General features: G+C 41.0%; 1 protein-coding gene across 6 annotated transcripts in view; it reads left to right on the plus strand.

Annotated features, from left to right (window-relative positions):
* PLD1 (phospholipase D1) overlaps positions 1-12,780 on the plus strand; it is a 192,122-nt gene that overhangs the window by 141,472 nt on the left and 37,870 nt on the right. For 5 of the 6 annotated variants that reach the window (XM_044920134.1, XM_021702667.2, XM_021702664.2 and 2 more), the window contains 2 exons: positions 10,445-10,558; positions 12,711-12,760. In XM_044920134.1, the coding sequence (XP_044776069.1) occupies positions 10,445-10,558; positions 12,711-12,760 (164 nt within the window). The remainder of the gene's footprint in view (positions 1-10,444; positions 10,559-12,710; positions 12,761-12,780) is intronic. The other variant, XM_021702665.2, reaches the window with a different exon arrangement.

Genomic DNA, 12,780 nt, shown 5'->3' on the forward strand with positions numbered 1-12,780 from the left:
AGATCATGAAGATTTATACTTCTTTTCTCCTAAGAATTTTATAGTTTTAGTCCTTACACTTGGGTCTTTGATTCATTTTGAGTCATTTCTCATACATGGTGTGAGGTAGCAGACCCACTTCATTCCTTTACATGGGGATTTACAGTTGTTCTAACACCATTTGTTGAAAAAACTGTTCTTTCTCCACTGAGTTGTCCTGGCATCCAGACTACTTCTTTTTAGGGCTGATTTTAGCTCTGTGTAAAGGCAACAAAATGAACAAACAACACCATTACATTTTATTATTTCAATTCCTTGAACACCTGCAGTGGAGAATGTTAAGTACATACACATTTGGGGATTAAAACATTGTTTACTTCCAGCGTCACATGGCACTTAAATATCTTTTTTTTCCCCCACATAATATGTGGGGATTTTTAGACCTAAGAACATTTTACAACAGTAACTACCAGTATTTTATATGATCGGTAGTTTCTAGACCCTTACTGAATCTTCACAGCTACTCTTGAAAGTAGATCATATAGTCCTTGTGGTTGTTACTGTTATTATTGTCATTGCTGTCCCCATTTGTAGAGTTAAAAGCTAAGATTCAAGAGGTGATGTGGCTTGACTAAGCCACTAAAGCAATAGGCAAAAATGGCTTTGAGCCCGAGCCTTTGGACTTCCAACCCAGTGCCTCTCCCCATACCACATAACTTGAATCCATTGACAGGTAGGATTTAAGACCCCTTCAGGGTTGCCACAATTTGAGGCAAGTAGGTTGGGCCTTTGTTGTCCCCTCCTCCCATTAACCAGTCATCAGGTACAGGCTGACTTGAGGAAATGAGCATGACCTTGGGTGAGGGCAAGGAGGGCAAATCCTGGAGAAGGACTTCACTGTGAGTAGTCAGCAGCCAACACTCTCAGTGGGAAGGGAATGGCTGTCTTGAGCCCATGGTGAGGGCATTTAGGCAGCACATCACAGTACCCACCTGCAAGGTGTACAGTAGATCTTGCCCTTTACTACACATCAAAATCACCATTGGACTTTTTTTTTTTAAGATTTATTTATTATTTTAGAGAGAGAGAGAGAGAGTGCAGAGGGTGGGGGGAAGGGCAGAGGGAGAGAGAGAATCTTAAGCAGGCTCCATGCCCAGTGTGGAGCCTGACGCAGAGCTCGATCCCATGACCCTGAGATCAGGACATGAGTCGAAATCAAAGACGCTTAACTAAATGAGCCACCCAGGCACCCCTCACCATTGGACTTTTACAAAAATCCAAAGAGCTGGACTCAATCCAGACTTGCAGAGTCAGAATTTCCTGGAGTAGGGCCCAGGCACTTGTGTTTCGTAATGGTCCACGGGTAACTCCAGGGCACAGCCAAGACTGCTTAGTACTCACGGAGAACAGCACTGCTTAGTACTCACAGAGAACAGCACGCATGGCCCTAAGTATTAATGACGATCTGTGCTTTTCCAGATGACTTCTATCTTTTGCCTTCTCACATACTTTTTTCAAGAAAGTTACCATGGGATCTGTTTCTGAGGTGACTTATAAACAGCCTTGTTTACAGTTAAACATAACACATACACACATTTGCATCATGCTGGTCTCTTAATTCTGTGGGTCAGTTTATGTCTAATTTACAAAATTAAATTATCTTTCTGTCAGCTCTTGCCATTTCATTGATGCAGGAGTGTCCACTTTATCTATAAAGCACATTTGACAAAAGAGAAGAATATTTTTTTCATGAAATTGAAATGAGTTGCTGAAATCCATTAAGCGGACAGAGGAGCTCACTGGGCTGAGTGGCGAATGATGAATATGGTAACTGTGATCAGCTAATAAGGAGAGTAGGATGAATCTCAGCTTCACTCATTCGCGTTATTAGTTCCCTGTAGTACGTATATTAATAAGTACCTGTAAGATTTGTTTTTAAAGGGTTTTGGATCCTGGAAGAACATTTTTCCTTAGCATATTGTCTTTTAAAATCTGGACTTCTTCTGAAATCATAGTATTTCAGGATATTTTAGGATATTTTCTGATTGAACATTTCCCAGGGATCCTGTGAGCTGCTCCTAAAAGGAAAGGGGGTCTGTGGTGAGAGAGCACGAGAGTGGCATCTGCTGCAGCCTGTGTCTCACATTTGGAAGTTCACAGAGCACATTACAGATGCAATTTCAAGCCTACTTTGTAGAAGATTCAATTCAATGGAAATGAGTCCATTGAATTTCAAATTAACTGTATTATTTAGCTCTGATCTCTCCATCGTCTCCCTTTCTTTGACAATCACATTTCAGAGGGTATGTATTATCACACATAAAACTTTTCGTGGATACACACATGTATCCTGGAAACATATTTTACATTTTCCCCCTTCTCTGTAGCCCCGCATTATTGTTCATCTCCTATGTTCATCGTAATGGTAAAATATGTTTTCATTTAATAATTTGAAGTCTGTGAGCTTGTATTCTTAGGAAAGGGAGAGGTGGGATTCAAGAACTCATCTTGCAGCCTGCCTGCAATGCTCCTCACCCTTTCACTGAGGGCCACTGTGTGCCGTGCCCAAGTTTACCCCCTCTCTTCCGTCATTGACTCCTCTGTGCTTCACTCTTCTGAGACTCAGAACTTCCTGCCAATGTCACATGCCCAGCAACAAGTATAATTTTGGCTGTTGGAAAAAGAATAGAATCTAGCACAAAGCAGACAGAGGGAAATGACAGTCAGCATTCAGCCAGGCCTGACCAAGGAACACAGGCTCTCTTCCAGGTCCCTCCCACCCTGGAAAGATCAGTCTTTTAATTGCCAACTCCTTCGACCAGGCTGAGACTTTATTCTTCTGCCAGTGCTGGAATCCAGGGAACACCAGTTCTCTGCTTTCCTCACTTCCTCCTGGCTCCTTCTCAACGGCTATAATGCTTTGCAGAAACAGGTTTTTGCAAAGACTTCATGCTCTGATCCATGACCCAGAGCTCAGACCATTGTTCATCCCATGGCAAACCAAGAGTAGCTGTGGGAATGTCTGCAGAAAACAGAAGGAAATCGGAAATCAGGAAAACTGTCCCGGAGTTGAGACCGGCTCCCAACCCACTGGAAGCCCATCTTTGACAACTCAAATCTGACTGCAGATCAGGGAGAAATCATCTGGTTTATACCATGTTTGACTAAGCCAAGAGAAAGAGAACCAACTGATCCAGGTAGAAATTTTAAAACATAGTGTGCCTTGAAAAAATGATTTCTGAGGATGAAACAGTTCTGCTTCTGGAAACTTGACATGCATAATTCTGCTGCCTTGGTAAACAGGAAGTGAGAGAGTCCATTTGGTATTGTTATCAACAGAGTTGACACATACAATGAAAATAGGCTGTCGGTTTAATGCCTCCATATTTTAATATTAAACTAAATTGAAAAATACACAATTTTGAAAATTGCTCAAATTCTTCCTGCTTCCTGTAACTGTAGAACAGTGCCAGACAGTGCTTGCAGTTTGCCTAGGACTGGGTGGCATGGGGAATACTCCCCTGGGGAATCTGGAATTGTTTGGGGACCAGGTGTCTGGAGACTTGAGTTCTTTTCAACTCTGTTATCGACAGTTATGTGACCTCTCAATCTATCAGTTTACCTTTCTGACACTCTGTACCACTCAGCTACAAAGCTGCCCTCATTTCAAGGGAAGTAGAAAGGTTCTAATAGTAAGCCTCCCAGAAATCTATGAGAGACACTTTATTTTAAAATAAAGAAATCAGATGAATGTTTTATTTTTTTAAAGTAATTGCTTGATAGGTAAGAAGTTCTTCGGCTTACAGAAAAGTCTGCCTCTGGGGCGCCTGGGTGGCTCAGTTGGTTAAGCGACTGCCTTCGGCTCAGGTCATGATCCTGGAGTCCCGGGATCGAGTCCCGCATCGGGCTCCCTGCTCAGCGGGGAGTCTGCTTCTCCCTCTGACCCTCCTCCCTCTCATGCTCTCTGTCTCAAATAAATAAATAAAATCTTTAAAAAAAAAAAAAAGTCTGCCTCTGTAATTCCCATATCCTATAATTTGTGTACCACATGGAAAGGACACACTGGGTGTGTTTCAGAAGCACTGTCTTAAAGAAATTTAAACTGCAGTTATAATAGAACCAAAAGCATGTAGATTAAGTATGCCAGTTGCTGGGTTCATCTTTTTTTCTTATGGGCCAACCTCCAAGCTCTGTAAAATACCCCGAGAAGCGGTTACCCTGGGTCAGAGATGACACAAGATCATGGCAGAACATTTGATTTAGATCATTTAATGACTTTTGTTTGATTCCAAAAATTCTAGAAATGGTACTTGCAGAAGATAGAGAGATGTAAAGATTAGCACAGGGTAGAGGGCAGCAATCATTTTGGAGGATGTTATTTGGGGCAACAGAGGGGCCTGCCTGACAAAGCTTATCAAGTCGAGAGTGAAGTCTTAGTCAAACGTGCTGGGCTAGCCTTCAGCATCCTTACATGTAAGAGCTTGCATCTCCAGAAGATAACCAATGAAAAAATGACACACGTGGGCACACACAATATGTATTATGCCATAATCTATAAAGTTGCACATCCAATGTGCAAAGTCACTGCTAAATAGGGCCAGCATTTCTAGTGGACTCGCCATGATTTTAGCCAACTCCCTCATTTGCAAATGGGAAAACTGAAGCCTGAAAAAGGCCACTGCACTTTTAAAGATTTGCCAAACATAAAATAAAATGGGTTATGTCCCAAACCACTGAGAAGCTACAGATCCAGTTCTCATATAACCGATCCCACTACAGTACAGAGTTCTCTCCGCAAGAACACTCTGCCCCAACCACTGTTCTGCTTAGTCCTGGCAGCGTTCACTGCTACAAAATCTACAATGATAGGATTTATACCAGCTCTTGGAGCTTATAGCAATGATCTATGAATCCCAAATTCTCAAAAAAACAAAACATCTCATCACTGGAGAAGCATGACGGGCTCCTCAGGGGCCTTCGTACAGATCCTGAGATCCCACTCTAGGCAGCCCCACTTCTCCTGACAGCCCTTCATGATGAAGAGGGAAGGAGGAGAGGGTTTTTCCTGAGGGAAGAACAAGGAGGGTAGTGTAGAGGAAAGCCAGGACCATTTACATGGTGAATTAGTGCTCTGTTTTTAAAGGTACAGGCAACATTTCAGCAATCACAAAAATGGAAAATAGTAAAGGTCCCACACCCTCACCACCCTGAAAACTCACTTTTTACTTCCTTATTTCTTTTTTGTTCATATTAATATACATATATTTTCTCTTGAGTTGTAATTTAGTTCCTCTTTCTATAGCTCGCCTGAATTTTGATTTCAAATCCCATTCGCACACAACAGAAGGAAATTTAGTCACTTCCACACTTAAGTATGGCCCAATTCAGCAGTTTCTTGCTATTTGCTATTTCTGCTCTGTATGCTGTCACTCAGCACAACCCAGCCTTCTCCTCTCTTCCCCTCGCCGATGCACCCCAACCTTGGTATGGATGGTAAGGTGCCCTGGATCTTTGCAAAGAGACTTCCAGCCCTCAGTGTTGATCTCTCCTGGGCCTGTTCTGGCATCTGCTTACCGTGCCGTGGGGGCCTCCCCCTTCGCCTGTCAGACCTGCTTTTCCTCCACTTCTCCTCTGTTGCTGCTGCATCACATGCGCTATGCGCTGGTGGACCTTTCTCTGGAGTTCCCTGGGAAGCAAGATCATGATTCACACTCAGATCCTCATGGCTCCCCTATTCTGTTGAAAGGTGATGGGGTCTGTCCCGTTCTCCCTGGAATTCTGCTTGAGAGTGAAGGGCAGGATCCTTGCACTGAGTCCCACTCTTTTGTCTTTATACTCTTGGCTCAGCTCAGAGGATCTCTACCCAGTTCCCCAGATCTAAGAAGTTGATATCTTGTGCCCTGGTTCCTTTGTGAGAGCACCACCTGGGAACAATGCCTGCTTCATATCTGCAGGCACAGGGTGAGGGAAGAGAATGCATTTAAGGGGAAAAGTTATTGCATATTTCAATAGTATCAGCCTGCCACACCTGTAATTATCTTACGATTGTAGCTTTGCATTAAGGGCCATTTTAACACAGTACCAGCAGTATTTTGCTAGTAAGTCATCATCGTGGTCATTTTCGTGGCTGCAAAATGATCACTCTTTGAGTGGCTGTAACATAATTTAGTTAACCATCCTCCATTATTGGACATTGATTTCCAGTTTTTAGATATTAGACCCAGCACTGCTATGAGAGTTTGTGAGGTTTGAAAGAAACTTATTTTAACAAAAAGCCTGAGAAAGCAATTTTATAAAATTGTTCTGAACTGCAGTGGGTGAAGCGATTGCCTGCGTGAAGGCTTGGAGCCCACTAGCTTTTATCTTGTTTTTAAGATCATAAATAATTCTGCACATTAGGGGCTCAGGTTCTTGCCCTAAGCTGATGGCTATCATCTGCACCACCCCGACTTTATGAGCATGCGGTGTTTCAGAATCCTTGGCAGCTGAGAGCTATTGTCTTCTGGGGATGTGATCAAGGAAGGAGATTGGACAGAGTATCGCAGAGAATTTTTCTCTTCATTGGCTTAAACTCAGCCATAATTTTATGGTTTGAAATCCAGGAGCCCCTTTTTCTTTTTTTTTTTTAAGATTTTATTTATTTATTTGAGAGAGAGAGTGAGAGAGAGAGAAAGAGCACAAGAGGGGGGGAGCGGGAGAGGGAGAAGCAGACTCCCTGCTGAGCAGGGAGCCCGATGTGGGACTCGATCCTGGGATTTCAGGATCATGACCTGAGCCGAAGGCAGTCGCTTAACCAACTGAGCCACCCAGGCGCCCGAGCCCCTTTTTCTACAACAGTGAAAATCTAAGTCATTTCTGCTAACTGGCTGAACAAAGTTTAAAATTTTCATCATTCAAGAAATTCAAGAACTGCTGCATTGTAAAAGGCAGAGACCTCGATATGGAGCTAACAGAGTCTCAAGAACAAGAAAACATGGACATTCTGATTCCTACAAACTAAATTTGCAAAAATATTTTATCTGAAGACATAAGATTTGTATAGGACATTTCCCAATATCCTACATACGAGATCCTCTGTTTTGAGGTCATTTCTGCTCTTATAAAAGGGAACCATCTTGTACAAACAGAATCACAAACCCTTGGTTTTAAGACCATCGGTATCACTCCAAAGTGGTATTCACGTTTCACAATTGTGAAGAAATGACTTACGTGGGTCAGCATCCATAAGAAAATAGGTATTTCGATCAGAGGGGGAGACGAACCATGAGAGATGATGGACTCTGAAAAACAAACTGAGGGTTCTAGAGGGGACGGGGGTGGGAGGATGGGTTAGCCTGGTGATGGGTATTGAGGAGGGCACGTTCTGCATGGAGCACTGGGTGTTATGCACAAACAATGAATCATGGAACACTACATCTAAAACTAATGATGTATGGGGATTAACATAACAATAAAAAATAAAAATAAATCAGCTTCTAGGAATAAAAAAAACTAATGATGTAATGTATGGTGATTAACATAACATAATAAAATAAAATTTAAAAAAATAAAATAGGTATTTCAAAGTAGTAAAAAATTAGAAACAATTTAAATGCCCATTGATAGAGAACTGCTTTAAATATCATGGTAAGGATGTATGTGGAATTCTGTATCACTGTTGTTAAAAATGGACAAGGTACAGGCATAAATAAAAATAACATTCATAAAAGTGTTTATAGTATTCTAACATTTGCACAGAAAAGTACATATATATGCCTATAAATGCATAGACTATTTCTGGAAGAACATGGAAGGCAATAGGAGTTGCCCTCAGGGAGGGGAAACAGTGCTTGGGGACAAAGGAGAGAGAGAATTTTGTTTTCATCATATAATCTTTTACCTCTTAAATTTTGTACTCTGAGCAATATATTACCCATTAGGAAATATAAGTTAATTGATGATTCCTCAAAAGGCTAAATATAGAATAAATCTGTGAGCCAATAGTGCCATTCCTGGGTAAATACCCAGAAGAACTGAAAACAGGGACAGAGCTTCTGTATGGCAGTGTTCACTGCAACATGAGTCGCAGGAGCCAAAAGGTGCCCATCAACCGATGACTGGATAAACAACATGGGGACTACACCTACAGTGCAGTATTATTCAGCCACAAGAAGGGAAGAATTTCTGACACGTGGATGAATCTTGAGGACGTTATGCTAAGTGGAGTAAGTCATACAGGAAAGGACAAATATTGTATGGTTCCACTTAGATGAAATATCTCGAATGGCAAATTCGTAGAGACGCAAAGTAGATGAGAGGTTACGGGGCTCGGAGGGAGGGAAAGTGTAGGTGTTATTGCTTAACTATCACAGAGTTTCTGCTTAGCGTCATGAAAAAGTTGTAGAAGTAGGTATCATGATGGTTGCACAACATGTGAATGTAATTAATGCCACTGAACGATACACTTAAAAATGGTTAAAATGGCCACTTTTGTGCTATGTATATTGTACTGCAATAAAAATTCAAATAAAATGTAATTTAAAGAAAAACTTAATTTAACTTTTGCAGCTTAATCTCTTCTCTACCAGTGGCTTCCCAGAAACAAACCTGCTTCCAACCTGACCCCATTCTCCCAAAGCAGATAGTACTGAGTGCATACTGTGTATGCACTGCCCAAAATAGAAAGATATGTGGACATATGTCCTGGGCTTCAGAAGAACTTATCACCATAGCGTAGGCAGCAGATCTGTGTGTCACTATTGTGTAAAGCAAAAAGAATGCTGAATAGACATTCCTGCCATGTGCCATGGGAGTGCAGAGGCAGGAGCAAACCAGCTTTGACTGGAAGATTCAGGATGGTTTGACCGAGGAAGGTGCCTTTCAGCTGCCCTGGAAGGAGAAGTGGGATTCTGTGAGCAGAAAGGGTATTCCAGACTCAGAGGGCAGATGAACCAACCTTCCTTAGTAGGGAGGGATACATCTGAGCAAAGGGCAGTAGTCTGGCCCTGGGCTGTGGGTCTGGGAAGATCCTATGGAAAGGCGATTCTGGAAAGGCAGCTGAGGCCAGATGGTGTCCATTCGTAAGTGTCTGGCTTAACTCATTTGGACTTTTAAATGCTGGCAATGGGGAAATAGCTTAGGTGTTCCTTCTGTTCTTCTTTCCCCGCTATCTTGTTTATCATTTAAGGATGTGAGCCTCTTGCCCTTATCAGACAGAGAACTTGAAGAGGTTTTTTGTTTTTTTTTTTAATTAATTTTTCCAACTCAAACTACGTTTGCCATCTAGTGATTAATTCATGCCATTGCAACAACCTAATTCAGATGCCTTGTTCCTCAGCAGGGCAATTAGGCTCATGGGCGTCCAGACTCCTGGTGCTGGCCATCACTTCTGCCCGGAACTTGACCGCCCACGCGCCCTGATACAAACAGTGGTGTTCAGACACACTGTAATGAAATCTGACCCTTCAGAGAGGAGCAGTAATATTCATGTGAAAGAAAAATGTAGTTGTTTAGAAGAAGGGGATCCTTAGAAATTAAGTATTAAGCAGAGGTTAAGTAGCAGCATCTTTGTGTGACTATGGATCTCTCAGATCTATGGACAAGACTTCTCGACCACATAGATACCACAGACATTTTCAGCTTTCCTTTCCTCCTGTGTATCCTATAAAGAGAGACAGGGACTTTAACAGCTGTGCCTCCAGTGATACCCATTTGAACATAATTCTCCAAATTTTTTACTTTCTGAATGGAGATCAAAGTAAGTAGCCCCACCTCCTCCTTTTATTTGTTACATTATTGAGTAGCAAAGGCTACTCAAAGGCTTTTCTTTCAAAGGCTGTCCTCAATCCGTTGGAACAGTGGGCCAAGAAATGTTGACTTATATATGCAGAGAATTTAAAAAATCATCAGTCACTCAGAATTCTTGAAGGGCCCAGGATAACGTTTTGTAGCAGAACCGGTTTTCAGAGCTGAATCAGAGTTTCTAAGCAATGATGATTTTTGCATTGGAAAGTGTATGGGACCAGTATGTCTTCTGCCCCTTAGATCTAGGCTGTGGGAACTCACTGACTCAACAGTCATTAACTGAATGCCTGTTACTTGCTGGGCTCTGAGCAAGGTACTAATGGATACAACTTGTTATACATAAAACTATTATGATGACGTCTTTTTCAAAACTTTGTTATAACCCCTACCCCACCTTCCATGGGATCCAAGCATGGGTTGATTACAGTGGCTTTTCTCCTAGGAAGAATTATGCTGCAGAGAGATAGTAGAGTTCCCACTCTGTTGCCAAGTTCAGCTTATTTTTTAGGTTGTTGTGAACTGTTATCTTGATAGCAGCTTCTGGCCTCCGATCCAACAGCACCTTCCAAGCCCTGAAATGGGATAGAATGTAGTGTAGGAAGCCATTAGCTCAGTCTCTAAAACCGCGTGAACTGCTTAGCTATCATTTTTTGGTGAATGGCTCTGCATCTGACTTTTGTAGGGAAAGCCGTAGATACCGGGTGTATGTGGTGGTACCACTGCTTCCAGGATTTGAAGGCGACATCTCAACCGGTGGAGGAAATGCTCTGCAAGCCATAATGCACTTCAACTACAGGTGCCAAAGTTCTAAAGTCATCTGTTTTCAGCTTTCTCTCAGTCACGCACGTAAGCTGGTGAAAGGAATGGAAATGTTTCTCCACATCTATTCAGGGAGTGTTGAACAGATGAACGCTTTATTTTACTTTTGGATCTTGGCCTGTTTACTAGTTGATAAAATTCAAATAGAGCCTAAAATCGTAAATGGCAGGCCTAGAACACATGGCAAATATAAAAAGAACTGAAATATAAATCTCTCTTTTATATTCACTGCCTATACACAAGACATACATATACATATATCTTATAAATGGAGACAAGGATTTTATATATATATTTGTATGTATATATATATGTACATAATAATATTTATATGTAATATTGGTTTAAAAATTATCTTTAAGCCACCACAGTTATTGAGCTTTCCATATTCTGTGAAGAAAGAAATTTAATGCTTCAAGTAGTATGGTTTTCTAGGTATTTATGATTCTTTAGGTAGTGAGGTTTTCAACAAGGTTGGTAATGATGGCCTTTGCCAATAAATGAAGTATGAAGGTTCTTTCCTACCTCCTGGGATTTTAATTCTGCTTTCTCTGCCACATCTTTGTTAAAATTTTAAGGAAAGTATTAAATCCTATTCTCAATATTCTAAAAAGCAGAATTGCCATATTCACTCAAAAAGACCTGTGAAGCTTCAGACTTGGCCGGTAGAACATTATGAGGAGGGTTGGGAGGTATGTCTGGTGAGCAGACATAGAGAGGTGGTGTAGAAAGTGATGGAAAGGCCCCGCTAACATTCTCTCGGGGTTGAACCTGGATATCTTCTTTTAATAGCCCTTGTCCTTCAGAACCATCTGTAGCTTCCCAACTTTCTAACCAAACCCTTTTGTCGGGGAGGGAGCAATGAGACCTTACACAGAACCCCTAACGTGTAAAGCAGATAAGATTTCAGGCACTTGGTCAAATGGTGGGGAGGGGCATAGATGCCTTCCTGCCGCCCGCCCCCACAGGTACCCCCTGCAGGATCTGAGGGTCCTCGGCACAGTTTGTGGGCACCATTGTGCGGTGGTCTTTTTTTTTTTTTTTTTTTTAGTCCTCTCATTTTTTACGGACTTTTTGAGGTATGCCTGTCTGCCAGGATCTGAAGAAAATATATATATATATTTTTTAGATTCTTGTGGGGTAATTTTGCCTGATTACAGTATGAGAGAACTTTATGCTTTGGTCTATATGCTTTGATTGAAGATTTGCCCATTTCTAATATTATCTGATTTATAACATGACAAACAAAGCTTTTCATGTATTTAAGGCACTGACATAATGTTTAATTGGATTTTATCCACTTGGTTTGCCATTCTAATACTATTTTTGGGATATTGTCAATTGCAATTATTTTCGATGACTATTTTCTTGGGTTTGAACCAACTGAATGAAATAACATGCTTGGCTTTTGTTCAGCAACTAAATTCTAACCTTTTATTATGCAAAAACATCTTTATTTGCTGGCATCATCTTTAAGAATATCAGTATTTCCCAAGCGTAACTGTATTTTTAATTATTTTTACAGAGCAAGCAGATGGAGCGTAGAATTTTTTTTGGTTTGTCAGTCTTTATAATTCATTGACTATTATCAGAGTTGTGAGAAACAAAATCATTAGCAGAGTCAGTTATTTGAGACTCTGTTTTTCACTTTCAAGGCATTTGCCAACTTTGCAGAGACAGCCTCGGTATAGAGTTTAGCTCTGAAATTATTCTGCTAAGTGTTTGCCCTTTCAAGCACCTCTGAAAGTAACGTGAGTCTGTAAGTGTTCTCACCTATTGAGGTATTCTAAATTTATCTTTGCTGTCACTGAATTTTCTAAGAGGGAAAGTTCATTCATAGCCCATCTTTTTAAAATAGCACCTTTTTCTGAAATCTGATGTCAATTTTATGACTTTTCCATTTACCTACCTCAAAACAACTATCTTGTCCCATCAGTGACATTACAAAAGTGATATCCAGGTGGGGTGTTTTGTTTTTGTTTTTAATCTTTTTAAATCCATGTAGCATCTTCTCATGAAAGCACTTTTCTGTTTTTACTTGGGGTAGGACGATACTCCACAGATATTGCAAGTTGGGATTGGTTCCTTTGAAACGTCCATAATTATTTCTTTCCTTTACATGTGCTCAGGACCATGTGCAGAGGAGAAAATTCCATCCTTGGACAGTTAAAAGCAAAGCGTAAGTAACAGCTTTTATTT

The sequence above is a fragment of the Neomonachus schauinslandi genome, chromosome 1 (genome assembly GCF_002201575.2).
Source record: "Neomonachus schauinslandi chromosome 1, ASM220157v2, whole genome shotgun sequence".
Classification (NCBI taxonomy): domain Eukaryota; kingdom Metazoa; phylum Chordata; class Mammalia; order Carnivora; family Phocidae; genus Neomonachus; species Neomonachus schauinslandi.